Raw genomic sequence first — 19,665 nt, forward strand, 5'->3', positions numbered from 1 at the left:
TACTATTTGAATCTCCCCCCTCCCTTTTATTGCTTTTAGTGTTAGAGATGCAGATATTTATTGAAACCCATAGCAATCCTTTGTAATTACTGATCATTCTTAAAAATAACCTGAGCACAAAAGTCTCTGTCTTTTGGAATGAAAGAAAAACAGATGTACAGCGTGTTCATTAAAATGTTTTTTAGATTCGTGCCACATGGTAACATTTTTATAACCAATTTCTTAATATATACCATTGAATGAACTTTCTTTTTTGCTGAAACATTTAGACATCCCTGCATTCATAATTATATTAAGTTTCTAATGTATAATAAAATCTTTTAATAAAGTTTATCATGTTTCAAGGCAAAAATTCTACATCTCTTTCTACCAATTTAATGGACATCTCTCTTCTGTTTTTTCTTGTATGTTTATCATTACTATTCGTTCTTCTCTGTTATCCTTACTGTCCTGTTGGCCTGGTTCTTCTCACCATTAGATCTATAAAGTCCTGTTCACAGATTTCTTTTGCCTTAGAGTTAGTAGCCTTAATTTCTTTGTCTTTTCCTTTTTTGCATGTAACTTCCAGAAGGTAATTGTTGGAACCATTTTTACTTTTTTTCACTCCTGTTTACAGATTACTGTATTAGTATTTCTAAAAAGATTATAAAATTTTACTGTGCCTCCATCCCTAATATTGGTTTTTAACCCCAAAGGCACATTAGAATTACCCAGAGAACTTTAAAAAAAAATCACCAATACCTAGACCTACCTCATCTGGGTATTGTCCTAGATGGGACATTGGGACTGATTTTTGTTGTTATTGTTAATGTTTGTTATTAATTCTGTTATGCAACCAGGATTGTTACTTATGTCCTGAAAATGCATTTTATGTGTGTATTCTAGTGTCAACCAAGACATTTTTGTTTAAAATGACTTGACAGTTGCTCTGGTCCTTACAAGATAATAGCTCACTTTTCGACTTCTGCTTTCATATCTGACCTGCTCTGATCAGTGAGCTTTCTACTCCCTTATCATTACAAATCTGTTTATAACACTGGAATGAACTTAGTTGTGGGCCTCTATTATGAGATTGTTACCTCTCATTTTACATTGATTATCTGTGTTGTTTTCTGACTTTGAAACTAAGCTCTCTTGATTATTCAGTTGTTGTTCACTTTAAACATTTTTCATCCTAGTAAGCCAAAATACTTTAGCACAAAAACACAGCTGTAGCAATAAGCAAACTTTCTAGGTTACAGAAGCATTTGCTAGTGTACTGTTTATTTCCTTTTGTTTTTATTCTTTACTTTCAGTGAAGCTGTGGTCTACCAACCTAGACAACTCAGTGGCAAGCATTGAGGCGAAGGCTAATGTGTGTTGTGTTAAATTTAGCCCCTCTTCAAGATACCATTTGGCTTTTGGCTGTGCAGGTAAGAAATGAAAGCAGATTTATCTTCTTTTGATGCTGGTTGAGTATCATATCTAGGATAGAAGGCCATTTTACAACGAGTTATTTTCTTTGTAGGTTTAAATTTTGTTTTCATATGTTTAAATTTTATAAACTCTAAATTAGAAGTATGCAGTATGCTATCATTACTCATTTATTACTGTGCTTCATTTCAGTATTTTGTCACCATTGTTTAAAACAGAGATGGGTTTGTTGATTGTTTTTGTCGTTCCTCTAGTCTGCGTGCATGAACTAGTGCTTGTGTAGTCATAATTGTTTAAACAATTAAACTATATTGTACAGACATAGGAATCTTTTTGTTTTTTATTAAAGAAAACCAGTTAATTCCTTCAACAGTTATTGACTGAGTACCTACTATGCACAGATTACCCACCTAGGGGCAGTAAATAAGACACTTAAAATCTTATATCATGTAGTGCATACTAACATGATATTACTCAAAAAGTTAGCTATTGTTATAATAGCAAAAAATTTTTTGCTACAGTATTTTTCTTCACTAGGGTGCTTCCGGCAGTCCAAATTGTTGTACCGTCATAATTACTATTAGTGCCTTCTTTTATTCTCAAAAATGTCATGGGGCAGATAAGTCATAGGACTCACCCTACTCTTAGTTACTTTGTCTTCTGTATCTGTTTTCTTCCCTTGGATATTTTCTAAAACAGTAAACACCTGTAATTTAACTTCTACATTGTGAAATCTCCTTGATTCTTTTTTTTATTAATAATCTTAGTTTTTTTAAAGATAAGCTAGCATATCATGAGCACAGTAACACCTTTTAAAAAGGAAAAAAGCACAATTAACTCTTAATTTGTCATTACAATTTTTCCTGTTTCAACTTATTTATTTCGCTTGTATGCTGACATAATTTCATAGTCAAATTTAAGGTGGGTATGGAATAGCTTGTATATGTGGTTAGAATTCTCTCTTCATTAGCATCTAGAACGGTTTTTCATGATTAAGTGCTATTTTCCATTCGAACCTACTACTCCCTTATTTAAATTTCTGTTTTATCACTGACTAGAAATGTGACCTTGGGCAAGTTGATTAACTTTGCTCTCCAAGTTCCTTATCCTTAAAATAGAGATAGCCCTTTGATGCTCCTATGAGGATTATGAAAGATAGATGCTGTATGTAAAGCTTTAATAACATGGTACTCAGTAATTGTTCAGTTATTTTCATTATTAACATTTTATAATATGTTTAAGTAATGTAGTTTCATTGTGTTTCTATGTTCTATTTTATAAACACATATTGGCCATCATTTATGAATAGAAGTTATCAGTATTTAATATATACAAATGCAAAATATGAGCATCTTCAAAACTTCTCCTTCCTGGAAAAGGGAAACCTACTTTAAAAATGCTTCAGCTGTCTGGCAGGTAGTTTTGTCCCCACTGCTTTTAATTTTCATGTATTTCTTAGTTAATTCTTATATTTACTTTTTGATGTAATCTTTATGATTTACTTTTTATCAGTTCTAGAGAAATTCTTTTGGAATCCTTATCTGAATCACATTTACTTATTTATCTATCCATTCATTCATTCATTCATTCATTATTTAAATTTATTTTTAAAACACTGACATTATTAAGATAGTGTGTCTTCCTACACAGTTACATGGGGTATTTTTATGTTTCTTTGGATTATTTTCTGTTTTTCAATGAGATTTTATAGTTTACTTCATTTAGGTCCTAGGCCTTTCTGGTTAATTTTTTTCTATGTAAAAATTTTTGTTAACTATTTTAAATAAAATATATTTTTTTTCATTCAGGTACTATTTGCTAAAAGTAGATAAAACTATAGATATTTGGATATTTGTATTATACTTAATCACCTCATACATTTTTCTTATTAAATCTAGTAGGTTTTTAGTAGTCTTTTGGATTATCTATACTTGATAGCAGCCAAAAGTGATGGTTGTATTTCTTTTCCATGATTTATATTACATTCTCCTCTTATAAGGCAGTGTCATATGATACTAGTGATAGTTACTTGCCCCATCTATTTCATTTAGTTGAGTGGGCTTTAGTATTTTGCTATTTAGAATATCTAATTTTAAAAAATAGTCTTATTAAATTTAAAGGGTTTTTTTTTTTTTTTTACTGTTTCTCGGGAGCAACTTAAGTATTTTATCAAGTGCCTTTTCAGCATCAGTTGTTATAATCATATGGCTTAATTTGTTGACATAATGAATTATACATTTTCGGATATTGAATTATATTTATTTTTAGATCACACCTTGCTTGAGCATAATGTGGAATTCTTTTGACAAATCGTTGCATTTTATTGCTAGTGTTTTTACATCTTTATGCATAAATTGCTTATAATTCTTATTGTTTCCTTTTTAACCATTTTTAATATTAATGTTTTATAATTTTCAGTATACGGGTCTTGAACTTCTGTTGTTAAATTTATTCCTAAGTATTTTACTTGTTATAGTTTTATTATGAATGGAATTGTTTTAATTTTATTTTTGGATTTTTGTTGCTAATGTACAGAAATAAAATCAATTTTTGTATATCGATCTAGCATTCCTCTGTCTTGCTACTCTTGTGTATTTTTTCTCATTTTATTGTGCATTTCTTTGGATTGTCTACATTTAGGTCTGTGAATTCAACTATTTTATTTCTTCCTTTACTATGTTAATGCCTTTTTGCTTTATTGTGTGAGCTTAAAGCTTATGTACAGTGTTGAATGTAAGTAGCAGAAGGGACTTCCTTATCTTGGGGGAGGAACATTCAGTCTTTCATAGTTGTGTGATATTAGCCGTAAGTTTTTTGTAGATATAGCCTTTATAAAGTTGCGTTTTCTTCTCTTCCTAGTTCGCTAAGACTATTATGAATGAGTGTTGGATTTTGTTACATGCTTTTTCTATCTCTATTAAGATGATCTGGTTTATGTTCTTTATCGTAATAACATGGGATATTTCTCTTTTTTATGTTAAACTAACCTCCTATTTCTAGCAAAAATCTCTCTTGGCCATGGAATCAGATCCTTTTTATATGTTACTGGATTTAGTTTGCTAATATTTTAAGTATTTTTTGTTATTTGTCTGTACCTTTTTTTCCTTAGGATGTTTTCTGGCTTCAATAGCAAAGTACTATAGTTGGAAAGTGTTTTTCCCTTTGTTTACTGAATGAGTTTGTGAAAAATTGGTATTCTTTAAATATTTACAGAATTTATTAGTGAAACCATCTGGACTTGAATTTGTAATTCAATTTCTTTGCTTTTCTAAGTCTATTTAGGTTTTCTATTTCTGCCTGAAGTCAGTTTTGGTAGTTATTGTCTTATCTAGGTATTTGCAAAGTAAATTTTTCTAATTTGTTAGCATAAAGTTGTTTATAACATTCTCTTGTAATCATTTTAATTTCCATAATGTTACTTAATAAGGTCCCTTCTTTTATTCCTGACTGGTTATTTGTGTCTTAATCTTCTTCATCAGTCTAATTATCTTTAAGTTTCTTCAAAGGGAGTGTGTGTGTGTGTGTGTGTGAGAGAGAGAATGTTCTTACCCAAACTTGTTGGAAGGGTTGGGGATCTGTAGGCTGAACCTCCTGGATTGACTGTTAGCTTACTGTGAGTATAGGTAGGCCAAGAGAGCTGTTCTTTCTTTCTCAGCCATTGGAACTATTGAGATCAAGATCTGTTGAGATCAAGAACATGATGCCATTGCTGTAATCAAGGGCTCAGAAATCTTTCAGTGTAACTGCCACAAAGCTAGAGACTGGACACTGGGACACTACACAGAGAACTTCCCCATCTTTACAGTGATGCTCGCAACAGAAATAATCCAAAGCAGCATGATCACAAAATTTCTACCTTTCAAGTGCATCCCATTAGTGGAGTCTAATTCACATCTAGAGGCATAACTGCATGGGAATCTGGGACAATATAGATTTTTGCTTTACATCTTCCACAGGCTATAAATACCGTAAGGTGGTGAGAAGAAATGCTGCTGTCATTAGCCCTGTTTAGCACAGTGAGGTTTGATATGATTTAAGGACTTATTTTTTGGCTTTGAAAAAGGGGTTAGCATTAGAGCATGGCATTAACGAAGCCAATAATCCTTACTTTATTCATTTTCTTTAATTGTACTCATGCTGACTGAAACATATCTTTAATCATAAGAAAAACCTTTACTTCTAGAAAACAATGACTAATGTTGAATCATCTTCACTTAGAATTTAAACATTTCTTAGAATGTAGACGATTAGCTAAATGTTTCTCTTTAAATTGTAAAACAATCACTCTTTAGTTGTACTGTTTTGCCACTGAGAGCAGTACAGTCATATTCATGAGGTTGCTTATTAAGTATTATTTATAATGACGAATTAGACATTAGGAAGGAGCTGTCTGTTTTTAAACATTGCTTTTGGAATTATGAAAAATAGATAATTGGTATGTGAACTACCTACAAATTACAGTTTGACTTCCTGTTGCAAGGGCATTGTGGATCCCCCCTTGAGCAGTGATGCATCATGCTAATTCTAAGCTTCCCTGCCTACCTTCATTTTGATCTTATATTTCCTTTTTGTACAATGAATTTATTTCTCTCTTTGTGCTTTCATTTAATTGTTTTTCACCCTTTACTGTAATATAACATCCCTAGTTGGATTTTTTTGTATTTTTTTTATTTTTTTTACTAGAGCTTGTAGCATGAAAAGTTTCTTGAGGTAGACTGAAAATTCACAAGCATTTCTGTTAAAATGTCAAATCCTAAGTCATAGTCCCCTTGATAATAGACAGGGAATTTTAAACTACCTTTTTGTGGTTAATATCGAGAAAAAGGCTTCAAATTTTATTTTAAACTAATTAAAATCTATTCTTATGCCTCGATATTATCTGAAGCATGCTTTTACCAGATAAGAAGATAATATCTTTAACATAAGGGTAAAGGTGTTTATTGTCTGTTACTTATTTAACCAGGATGTATTTGTGTTGTGTAGAAAAGATAGAAAAACAATTTGTCCTCTCTAAAGTCAGTTTGGGAGAGCATTGAGAGACTAAAGTAAATAGAATTATTAGTGATCTGTTTGTTGTTTTAATAAAATGTTAGAGTCGCTTGCATGTCATCTTAAAGCATCTTACAATTTTTACAACTAATTAGTGTAACAGATAAGAAATATAGGTACTCTTAAGGTGTTCTCTTCAAAATAATAACAGATTTCCCCCCTCCCAGAAATTAGTGATATAAATCAAATATAAAATTAGTGTAATTCTGATTCAGGAGTGGCATTTATGCTAATAACATATTCATTGAGAAGGAATAATGTTTCTAGAACAAACAAACAGTAATTCTGAAGTATTCTATTATCAGTAAACATTTTTAGTTTTGGTTACTGTAAACTCTTTTTTACTGTCAGTAAACTAATCAGTTCACCATTTACTCTCAGTTTAACTTCTCAACCTAAAGTTTTCAGTGGCTTCTCATTGCTTAAAGAATATAGATTAATTCTAGGTCCTCCATGATCAGCTTCAGTATTTCTTATAAGTGACTCATGTTGTTTACTCTGAAAATCTTCACTCAAAAGAATTTTTATAAAGCCTCATCTTCCATAAAGATTTCTTGATTCTTAGTAAAGCTATCTGAGGCTTACATATGCATTATTCATTTTTAAATATTTACATACATTTAAAATTATTTATAATTATACAAATAGTGCAATGTTATATCTTCATTTTCAACTTTCATATGTTACAGGTAAAACTTAAGTTCCCCTAGATTAAACGTTATTAAATTACCTCCTCACAGGTACTGTAGTTAATAGTTTTACAGGTTTCTTTCCATAGATAGCATTTATTGAGGAGGAGGCCAATAAATATTTTTCTTTATTTAGAACAATATATATATATGACCAATTACACTATATAAAACATGCAAATTTAGAATATCTTTAGATCTCCAAAGTCAGTTGATGGACTGCTTTCTACTTTCCACCCTCCGCCCCCAACATCACTGTCACCAAGTATAATTAATACCTTTAAACTTAACAAGTTGATGTTTAGTTTAAGGAGCTATGAAACCTAATTTAATTCTTGTTATAGGGTTAACATGGAGAAACTTGAATAAGGTAGATATATGTTTGGGGTGTCTTTTACTATATTTTCCCATCTTATTTAAGTAATGGTAAACATTTTAGGTTTGTTAGGCTTATAGATCTGCCTTGCTTTTATATAGTAGTTGCTAGTGGAGATAATGTCTTTTTCTTCACATTTAAGTAAATTGAATTTCTGAATATTTATCTAATAAATCTTGATTAATGCAGCATTCATGGACACGTGTTTCAGTTATCTATACTACATAGATAATAGGAGAAAAAGTGACTATCAAGGACATTTTATTTTCAAATTTCTCAGTAATTTGAACTCTAATGGAAGTGGCATACATAAGCCAGTATTCAAGAAACAAATTATTCTATTACTTTTTCATAAATAAAATATACTTTTGAGGTGCTAGAATCTAAAATCTTTGAAGCACCTAGTAAATCTTTTATCTCTTAATGTCTGTCTTGCCTTCCAGCCTGTAAATAACACCCTAGCTAAATCTTTTCAAAAATGGGTTTCACAAGATATTTTATATATTAAATGCAGAGATATTTTAAAGTCAGTCTTCTTTTATTCAGCTGTTACTAATATAACAGACATCAAAATCCATTTTTTGAAACTAATATTGAGTAATTACTACAAACACTTAGGAAGTATGAAATATATAGTATGATTTCAAGGGAAGCCATTAAAATAATAGAACCAAAGTACAGAATCCAAACTATTATTGAGATAGGAGCGAGGAATGAAATATTTGGTTAATCAAAAAGAAAGCAAGAAAATGAAGGGGGAAAAAAACAGAAAACTTGGGATAATTTTTTTAAAAAGCTCATAGAAATTCAGATATTCTAATCATAGTAAGTGAAAATGGCTTAATGGGTCCAAATAAAAGGCAAGGATTAACAGAGTAGTTAAAATGTTCAAAATGCAATACTATATTACATTTAAAACAAGGATAAGCAAAGGTAAATGAAAACAGTTTTATTTTGGCACAAGAGTCGATAGACTGGTGAAACAGAAGCATAAACAGACCCACAAGTATGTGTATATCTGATACCTGGCAAAGATTATATTGCATAGGAGTTCGGGAAATATGGAATTTTCATACTCAGAAAATTAATATGGGAAAATTATATTGTAATTCTATCTCACGCAGTACACAACATCAATTCCAGGCGATTGACTGAAATGTGAATAGCAAAACTATAAATCATTTAGAAGGTAATATAAGAGAATATCTTAATGATCTTGTGGCAGGGAAGGTTTAAGATAAAAAAAAAAGTATAAACAGTAAATGAAAAATGGATAAATTTGGCTATAATAAGATTTAAGACTTTAGTTCATCAAATAATACCTGAAAGAAATAATTTTTAAAAAGTCATTAAATTGGGGGAAGATATTTAGAACACATAAATGACTAAATATTAGTATACAGAATGCACAAAGAACTCTTTCTCATAAATAAGAAAATGATAAATATACTCTACAGCCTTCTTGCTCAGAGTGTAGTCTGCCCCACATTGAGAGCCTGGAAATAAACCCCAGAACTATCATGTATTGCTGGTGGAAATGTAAAATGGTATAGACAGCAGTTTATCAGTTTCTTAAAAAATTTAACACAAAATTATCACATAATGCTGTGATTACACACTCTAGATATCTACCCAGGATCTGAATACATGTCCACACAAAGACTTGAATGTGATTGTTCATAGCAGCATTATTCATGATAACAAATAAAAGGGGGGGAGGGACAAATATTCATCAGATGGTAGATGGATAGACAAATGTGGTATATCCATACAGTGGATATTATTCAGCAATAAAAAAGAATGAACTGGTGACACATGTTAAAACAAGGATGAACTTCAAAAACATGTGAAGTGTAAGTAGCCATACATTGAAGGCACACACTGTAATGATTCCATTTATATTAATTGTCCAGAAAAGGCAGATTCACAGACAGATAGACAGACAGACAGATATAGTGATTGTTTAGGGCAGTGGGTGATAAATGAGCATGTGGGATCTTATTGGGATGAGAAAATGTTCTGTGACTAATTTATAGTCATGGTTGCCCCACTTCGGAAATTTAATGAAAACCATTGAATTTTATACTTAGTTTTTATTATATGTCTCAAGTACAATGTCTCTCAAGAAAGTCTTTTTTAAAAAGCAAATGTGAAGAATGAAATTATATAGCATTATGTTTAGCCAGAGCCCCAAATATTTATATTACCTTTTTTGTAAAATCATCAAAATGTAAGAATTCATTTTAAAATTTGCAGTTACTTTGAACCCTGATACTCTGTTTCTAGAGCCAGGATCACAGGAAATGTCATTGGAACTCCCCTTCAAACTGACAATGGCATATGTATATCTATACACTTTTTAATGCAACCATATTTTACTAGGTTCAAAAAAGAAAACCTACTGTATCTTCCTTATCTTTGAAAATGAATCATAGCCCTTAGTTTTCTGGCTGTTATAAGTTTGACATAGTCTGTGAAACATTTGATGAAAACCCCAAAACTAATTAAAATTAGCTTTGCTTTCCATTTCTTCATTTACTAATTTTTCTCTTTTTGTTTCTCTCTGTTTTTAGATCACTGTGTCCACTACTATGATCTTCGTAACACTAAACAGCCAATCATGGTGTTCAAAGGACACCGAAAAGCAGTTTCTTATGCAAAGTTTGTGAGTGGTGAGGAAATTGTCTCTGCGTGAGTATTACTCCCTTCAGACGTTGAACCTAATACAGAACTCTGTCATCATCTACCAGTTTGTAATGTCACTTCAACATGGATATTTATAAAGAGTTGACACTGTGGTGTACGCACTTTTTCACAAAGAGTAGATTTTTATAACGTGTCTAAAACACATGTATATTCTAGTCTGTGTTGCTCACTTTTATATCTTATTTATGAATAAAATCCTGATGATATTAGTTTTTAATGTTGTCCCCTTAAATATTTGAACTTCAGAGTGGATTTCAGCCACTGCTTCTCCTTGAGAAGAGAGAAACAACATGGTTGATGGAATAGAAGTGTTTTATTTAAGTCAACTAATGTTATTCTATAACTACATTGCAGTACAAGAGTAGCATTTTTGGTTTAAAGTACTATTTGGTTGATTTTTTTGATTCCATGTTACATGATTTCCCTATGCTTTCATGGCGAATTTTAAATATGTTTTGAAAGTTACTTTCTAAGAATGAGTACTTATACCCGACAGATATACTTTGAGAAGCCTTCTGAACTAGAGAATCATAATATAAGCTTTTAGTAGCCTTTTATTTTGTTTGTAGAAAACAAGATGTCAACCAGATAAATAAGTCTCAATTCTCAAAATATTACTGACAAAGCTCTTCTAACAGAGGCAGTCCGTTCTTTCTGTGATCTATTTCATAGTTCTCTTTATTTTTATATTACCCTAATTAATACCCCATTCTTAATTTCTCTTTTTCATACCATTTTTTCTCAAGCTTAATGATACATTGTTTTCTTCTTTTCACTTAGTTTCTGATCTCTTAGGAGATTATTAATGCCAGTGCCTTATACTTGGTATTTCCCACTACGTCAGCCTTCATACTGGTTGTCCTAGATAAGAACTCGGTAATATGAATAGATTTAGCAAGGTAATTTGAATTGAGTTAAAAAAAGGGAACAGAAGAAAATGGAAACTGAGCTTTACAAGGGGAGGTAGTGTGGAGGATAATTGGTTCACAAATCTAAAGTGGTAACCAGTCCAAAAGTATGATATAATTAGGGGTAATAATGGGAAGTGAATAATTAAAATTTTATTCAGATTCAAATATGGATGATAGATTATATGGCAAAAATATTTTTCTTTGATTTTGGATTTATAAGTGTTGAATTAGGTTTCAGCTAGTTGAAGTACATGTCTGCATGACTTTATACATCAGAGATCTGAATTGGCCATTATTAAGGTGGATGTGTACTTCCACAAATTTTTTTTATTATTTTTTACAAATCATGATTTTTCTCTTGGACATATTGGAGTTCAGAAGTATTTAGAACAAATTCATCCAAAAATACATTTGGAAACAGCAAAAAATAATATTAAAATAAACACATATTATTATTATCTCTGAATTCTTGGCCAATTAAAAAAAATATATATATATACATAAAGGGATATTCAGTGCAACACTGTTGAGCAAAAAAACATTTAAAACAAAATAAATATCTAAGAATAGATGTTATGTAGAAAAATAATGAGAAGCAACAGAGAGGTATTTAGATTTTGGAATTCGGCCTCTGAAATAAGACAGTTTCAATTTTGGCTCTACTGTTTTCTAGGTATGGTACCTTGAAAATGTCCCTAACCTTCTAAATCTCAGTTTCTCATCTTTAAATGGAGCTAATAATAGTACTAATCTTATGTGGAGGTTCTTTAAATAAAATAATGTATGTAGAACATTTATCATAGTGCCTTATTCTGTGAATGTTTGAGTAAGAAAAACAATGATTTATTGTGTAGTCATTGATAAAAATATAGAAATGAGTTATTTTAGAGAAAAATGTGAAACAAATTATTGAATGTGAGGGAGCAGCAATTGACAAAATGATGTGAATGATATGATCCAGTTTTTGTAACAGAAAGTGAAGAACAAAACATGGTGTTCTAGTCAAGTCCTAAGATTGTCTCTGTATGATAGGATTACCAGTGGCTTCAGTATTCATATATTTTTTGGTAAATAACTTCATTTGCATATTGTTTCAGTAAGATAAACTACTTTATATAAACCATACAGCTACTCATAGTATTCCACACGCGTCAGTACACCTAAGCTGTGAAAATAGTTTATATTCAGTATAGCAATACAATTCAACAGTTAAAAAGAAAACAAGGTGGAACAATTGTATCACTGAAATTAAGCACAACTCCCAGCAGAGCTTTCTCGTCATTTGTGATGATGGTATCGTGGTACCAATGACTAATGTTTATTAAGCACTTCCTGTATGCCCAGGGACTAATGAAAGCACTTTAAATAAATTGATTTTCACAATATTTTATAGGATTCATCTAATTCTAAAAGGTAGGAATTATTATACTTTACATTTAACTGATGGAAAAGAAAAACAGGCCAGAGAGGTTGTATAACTTTCCCAAGGTCAAAAGCAAATTAATGGCATATTGAGCATTCTAATTCAGCCTGGCTCAAGATTCTGCATTTATAACCACCAAACTTGATTGCCTCTAATTCGTAGTGATGAGTTTCATGCCTTGAAATCTTAAATGTGTTCTAACGTTTTGTGTTTACCTTAGCTCAACGGATAGCCAGCTAAAGCTGTGGAATGTAGGGAAACCATACTGTCTGCGTTCCTTCAAAGGTCACATCAATGAAAAAAACTTTGTAGGCCTCGCTTCCAATGGAGATTACATAGCTTGTGGTAAGTGAAACCATCTTTTCCTAGAACTTTCTAATAGGTATCTGTCACTGAAATTGCATTCAGTGGAAGTAGACTGCATACCAAGTCAGGAAATGACTTGTGCGTTCAGAAGGTAACGTGTTGAGTTTTCCTTGTATTATGCTTCATCAGTCCTTTCTCTACCAAACACAGTCCTGACTACGTGGAATAGCCTAAGGGTGTTAAGTACGTGTTTGAGTTGTTCTCTGTTATAACAATTTCTAGAGATGTTACGTAAAAGGCAGAAAATATTAATTTCTGCTAACATCCTAATTTTAGAAACGTTGTCTTGAGCTTGATATTCATTTTCCCCTATAAAGTAAGTGTTCTTTTCATTAAGTAGTCTGTTTGAGTAGTCTTGATCTGCTATTCTAGGGCTTTTATTTTTGATAATGTATAAAATTTAAATCAGAAGTAGAAAAATCAAATTTAGCTTTTGTTCAAATGCTCTAATATATCTAATATCTGAATATATAAACTTTCATCAGTACCTTCAAATGACTTTGTGTTTATTCAGTAAAGTTGACTCTCTTTGCATGTATATGCACCTAAACCCTGCCAAAGCAAATTTCTTGCATAATTATCCAACTTTGGTAGACTGCTCAAAAATACAAGTCTCTAGGCCACTCATCTAATAAAGTAATGCCTTTATTGGGTGTGGGAAATAAGTTTTATAGGTTATTAAAATTTGCCTTTGTAAGTGCTATAACTTTTCTTTTTCCTCTCTAGCTGAAATCTTTCCATATATAATTTAAGATTCATGATATAATAACAGATTTATGGTTCTCTAGACCTTTGCTGTAAATAATTTTTATATGGTAATTTCTGCCTTAGAATTACCAATATTATTATATCATTTAACAATGATTATTTCTTTAGATTAGTAAAGTATAGCTTTTTTCTATGAATCCTTTTCTGACATGATTCCCAAGGAATCTTGTGCCCTGGTCTGTCAAATTTAACCATAAAAGATTATTAGTCTTTGAGCTTAAACACCGAGTGATACTTACCTTATGAATGTACTGTCCTAATTCTGAGTTAATCCATTTCTAAAAAATTATTTATTTTTTTGTTTTTGTTTTTTTTTTTCAGGAAGCGAGAACAACTCTCTTTACCTGTACTATAAAGGACTTTCTAAGACTTTGCTAACTTTTAAGTTTGATACGGTCAAAAGTGTTTTGGACAAAGATAGAAAAGAAGATGATACAAATGAATTTGTTAGTGCTGTGTGCTGGAGGGCGCTGCCGGATGGGGTAAGCTTCCATATCAGTTTTTTTCACTTTGGTGTTTTATATAATGCTTTATGTTTCTGTATACACAGGTGAGTTTTTTAAAGTTTAAAATATAAATTTATATGTGACATGCATTTTCTTTTTTGCTTAGCATTGTATCAACAAAGGAAACAGAGATTTTAGATAGCGATTGATATGTCACTAATGGAACAGTGTCGTGCTGATATGATGTCTCTCCTCTGTACCAGTAGTATTTTGTGCGTACTTCTGTTATAGCCATTTTCACATTGTCTCAGTTTCTCCTGTAAGACTGGAAATTTCTCCAGAGCACACACTTACTCTCATTTTCCTTAATGATCACATGCAGTATATGGTCACTAAACATTTAGCTAAACCTGATATTCGGAAGAAAAAGGTATAGGTAAAGGGGAGTGGCCTATATATACAACTAATAAATACTATTTCAGAGTAGAAATGCTTTCTACAAAATACATTTATATAAGAATATTTAAACACATTTAGTATCTTAATGAGAAAGTTACATTTCTAGGTTACAAAAAAAGTTTCCTCAAACTTGTCATTTATTTATACATTTTAAAGTATAAGCTTTCTAGTAAATTATATGAAGATTCAAATAGTTTTTTATTTTGATTGTTGTAAACAGTCACTCTTTAATGTCTGTTTTTTTTGTTTTTTGTTTTTTTAAAGCTTTTTAGGTGCTTATTTGGTTGGTTTTGTTTTTGACACAAAAATTCTTACTTGATAGGTACTTTAACCTATCTGAGTTCCAGGTACAGTTTAACTTTAATTAGATAATGTCCCATTGCCGTCGTGTTTAAAGATGTTACTCAACTCTCAGTTTGGGTAATGGTAGACTAGATGATTTGGACCAGCTCTCCCTCTAAGTAGAACTAGAAAAGTCGGGCCAAGTATATGTATTTTTAAAACAAAAACCTGTTTGAAGGCACTGAAAGTAAACAAGATGGGAAAAAGTTACCAGCCTAGAAATGTTTGCCTGACTTTTGAGTATACTTTTTGCCTGGGAGTATTTGCCAATTTTGATAGAGTGACTGAGATTACTTATGGTAGCTTCAAAGGGCAGAGTTTAGACAAAATGGAATGTTATTTGCTAGGAGCTAGTTATCTTAAATTTCCTATTAAATCTCATTTGTGGTAGTGCATCTATACTGAGAGAACCATGAGTTGGCATACTGGCCTCACATCTATGCAAAGTGAACGATGAAAGACTGATAGCAAACCAAGGCACATTTCTGTATGGAAGTGAACCATGGGCACCTTAATTGTCCTTGACAATTGTGTGTACTCTTTCTGCGGGCTTGGGAGAGATCTAGGAAGCCGTGCATGTAAATAGTTGCTTGGCTTCCTCATGGGTTTGAAGATGCTGTGCATGCTGTATTTTCTATCCTGTATCCCTCTATAAAACTAACTTACTTAGTGCTAATTGTGTCTGATCCAGTGACCCCTTTTGGTGGTGGGACAGTCATACCTTGACACATAGTGAAACTGCTAAAAATAAAATATAAAAGGGAATTCTTAAAAGAAGGCAGAGAAAAAGTACTTTCTTCAAAGGATCAGCAATTAGTCTGACAGCCAACTTCTCAGTGAAGCAATGGAAACCAGAAGATAGTGGAACAAGATTATCAGTGTTTGAAGGAAAATACCCGCCAATCTAAAGTTCTATATAGAGTGAATATCTCTCAAGGCAAAAGTAAAATAAAGACATTTTTAGGTAAATAGATAGGAATTTGCCACCAGTAGTCCTACACTAAAGGAAACCATAAAGGATATTCTTAAGGCAGAAGGAAAAGATGCAGAAGATGAAGGTCAGAGATTCAGAAAGGAATGTACAGCAGTAGAAATGGTAAATATGCAGTAAACCTAAATGCATATTAACTATATAAAGCAATGATGCTTTGTTGGATTTAATAAACAAAGAATTAAGTACTTGACAATAATGACATAAGTCAGAAGGATAAATGTAATTAAAATGTTTTCAAGTCTTTGCCTAGTCAAAGAAGAAGGTAAAAAAAAAAAAAACTAAACTAATTCATGTTAGACTGAAAAGGATGCATGTTGTGGTTTAAAAGATAACTTCTAAAGTAGGTTGTTAAAGTTCTTAAAGTGTGCTACCTAGACCAGCAACGTCAGCATCACCTGGGAACTTGCTGCATTTCACAGTGAAAAGATTAAAAGTTCCGTAACTCCATTACTATTCAGATTTATTTTATTTCTCATTTTCATATAACCATCACTTTGATTGGCCATGAAATATAACCTCATTTTCTTATTTTAGATGAGGCAGAAGATGTGAGAGACTCTTTTTGTTTATTCACGAATATTTATTATGTGCAGTCACAGTTCTAGGTACTAGAGATAAACTGTGAACAAAACTGTAAAAAATATACTAGCCCTCTTAGGAGACTTAAAGTTATATGCTTCCTGGAAGAGGCAGTGTTATTATATTAGAAGGTGCTGAGCGCTTTGGAGAAGCAGGAGAGCAGGAGAGGGAGTGCAGCAGTAGGGAGTGGTCGTTTTCAGTGGTGGTGACAGATACCTACCTGAGAAGCTGAATCAGAGCCAAGATCAGACGCAAGTGAAGATGCAATCCATGCTTAGATGTCGAAGAGTGTTCCAGATGAATCAAACAGCTCAGCGGCCTTGAAGTAAGAGTGCGATTTGTGTTCAAGATGCTGAGGAAAGGCAGACTTGCTGCACCGCAGTGAGCTAGGTGGACGGTAGTAGGCGATCCAGAGTCCTGAGGAAGAGCGTCATTTACCATAGTAAGGAATTTGGCTTTTATGGGAGTGAGTTGAGAGCCATTGTAAGATTTTGAGCAAAGTAGTGATATAATCTGGCTCAAATTAAAAAAAAAAAGTTTGGTTGTCTTGTAGAGAACAGACTATAAAGTGTCAAGAGTGGAAACAGGAAGGCTGTTGCAGTAATCCAGTTAAGATAGAACAGTGGTAGACCAGTGAAAAGCACTCAGAACCTCGTCATATTTTGAGAGTGGAACCAATAGAGTCGTCAATAGATTGCATGTGGAGAGTGAAAGAGAAAAGTCTGACACCAAGGTGTTTTCCCAAGCAATTTTAAGAGTGGAGTTGCCATTAACTAAGATGAAGGCTACCAGAGGAACTGTCTTCAGGGAGAAGATCAGGAATTGACTTTTAGACTGGCTAGATTTGAGAGTTACTAAAAACAGTACGTGGAGATGTCAAGTTCAGAATTCACAGCAGACTTGTGAACTGGTTAAGTTTGAGATATTACTTGCCATCTAAGTGGACATGCCAAATTTGAGTTCACAGCAGATCGTGGGGCCAGAGATATCAATACGATAGCCATGGGCATACGATGCAGCCAAGAAACTGGATAAGATCTCTCCAGGGGAGTGTAATTAGAGGTTAGAAGTGGTATGAGTACCTTACTGGAGGGCACATCAGTGCTCAGTGATTGGTCAATGAGGAGGAATCAGCAAGAATACTGAGGAGTAAAGGTTATCAGTAGTAGGAAAACTGGTGCCTGGGAACAAAGCAGAAGTTTTTCGAGGAAGAGGGATCGATCAGCTCTGTGCTAATAAGGCAAATAAGATGAGGAAAAATATGAAATGAGTGGTAAGACAAGAGCTTGATTGAAGTGGTTTTAACAAAGGCGAGAGAGAAATTGAAGATAGTGAAGTATAGAGAACTTTTGGGGGAATAATAAAATAACACCGTGTTTCACCTCACCTGGATTACTTTTTTAAGATATGAAATCAATAGCTGTCTCTAGAAAGGCCAGATATTTCACTGTCTTTCTATGCTTTATTTCTGTCCTACCTAACTTTGATCACAAGAAAGAGATCAACTTGAGGATACTTATGAAATAGCCTAACTTTGAAATTTTTTTTTTTTTTTTTTGTTTTTGGACAAATATATGTGGTATATCAATCTGCTGTATGAATAGAAAACAAAATTTCATAGTATAAAAATAGCATATGTCTTTATGTTATCATTTATGGCAGTGATTTATTTCATCATCAAGAGGGAATGAGAAATTAACACTGAGTGCTAGAGGAAGAGGCATAAACACAAATAGATACATTCTCTTAGGACAGTATCTCATTCTTATAAAAATGTTAGATATTTTTCTGCGATTATATTTTTGTCTAGCCTTGCCTTTTCCTATAACCTAGGTACATATATTTCTTTCTGGCCATTTCTGACTGAAAATAAACCAATAATCGCAAGTCCTGTTTTTGAACAATCAGCTAAGATCATATATAATTTCTACTCTTTTTACTTCTTCCATCCTGCATATAAACTGGAAAGAATGTTAGTTATACACTGCTCTTGTTAAAGATGTTGACTGTTTTCATTGTGGCATTTATTGCATCTGTCTTCATTTTTTAGTTCATGGTGCTTTGATGTTAATAGCATCCTCCTCTCCCAGCTTCACATTAGCCATGTGATTTGTGTAGTTTTGCTTTAAGATTTATAATTTTTACTTTTAATTACTTCCTTTTAAAGACAGAGAATATTTCTAATGTTTCTTTTCATCAGAAAGACAATATTTTGTCCTTTGTCTCTTTTTTCCCCCTTCTTAATATTGTCCCTGTGTCTAAAAGATCTTTTACTTAATCACTCTAAGGTGTGCTGACAGATTCTTTTGTTCTTTATTCAGTAGCTTGGTCTTGCAAAGCAAGTGGCTCTAAGATTTTCACCACTAAAATGCCACAGCCTTTTTTTTTTTTCCTTCTTTTTTACCATATTTAATTTGCAAAAGAGTTTTAAAATGTTTCATTTGAACTCTAGTGAAAATACTTTTTTTCAAGAAGAATCTTTATTGCAACTTAGATTCTCTAGAATATTTAGAAACGATAATGGTTATTCTATACTAATGAAGAATGCAGCATTCCTCATTTGATATTTCGTTTTTAGCTTATTTTAGTTTATTTGAAGACATTTTAATTAAAGAAAACTTTAGTAGTTTAGATTTACTGACATAAGGATGTTCTGTCATGACACAATTCTTAGGATTTCTTTTCAAGACTAAATATTATTTGCACTACCTCTTTTGGTGTTAACTTTTATGATTTTTTAAAAACGTTAATTTGTGAGAAATAACTACTTGGAATACCATATATCTCTTTACCTTAGCCTTTTGAGTTTAATCTCCTCATTAGTTATTTTTTAAATATAAATGAAGAGAACTTGATCATATGTTTAACTTGAAGAAATTTATTGTCCGTTTATTTGAAGAAGAAATGCTAAAGCTGTGGACCTGAATGTCTTATATCCACAGGACTGCACATCTACATACATTCCATTTGAATGTTTATACAGTCTTAGAAATAAATTTGGTTTGGTTTATTTTCACATACAGAAGTGAACTCTGTACTTTGGAATATAGAGAATGGTGGGCTAGCTAGTAGGTTGTATTTTCAATTCATTTACTGACTCCACTTCCTTGAAAAGTTCCCTGTAATTTATTTGGCCTCTTGTGT

General features: G+C 32.1%; 1 protein-coding gene across 3 annotated transcripts in view; it reads left to right on the forward strand.

The window, feature by feature from the left end:
* Window positions 1-19,665, forward strand: part of COP1 (COP1, E3 ubiquitin ligase) — a 93,559-nt gene that overhangs the window by 56,210 nt on the left and 17,684 nt on the right. For all 3 annotated transcript variants that reach the window (XM_011361244.2, XM_023531257.1, XM_023531258.1), the window contains 4 exons: window positions 1,296-1,412; window positions 10,101-10,218; window positions 12,788-12,912; window positions 14,023-14,183. In XM_011361244.2, coding sequence (XP_011359546.1) covers window positions 1,296-1,412; window positions 10,101-10,218; window positions 12,788-12,912; window positions 14,023-14,183 — 521 coding nt within the window. The remainder of the gene's footprint in view (window positions 1-1,295; window positions 1,413-10,100; window positions 10,219-12,787; window positions 12,913-14,022; window positions 14,184-19,665) is intronic.

The sequence above is a fragment of the Pteropus vampyrus genome, unplaced genomic scaffold, assembly GCF_000151845.1.
Source record: "Pteropus vampyrus isolate Shadow unplaced genomic scaffold, Pvam_2.0 Scaffold65, whole genome shotgun sequence".
NCBI lineage: Eukaryota > Metazoa > Chordata > Mammalia > Chiroptera > Pteropodidae > Pteropus > Pteropus vampyrus.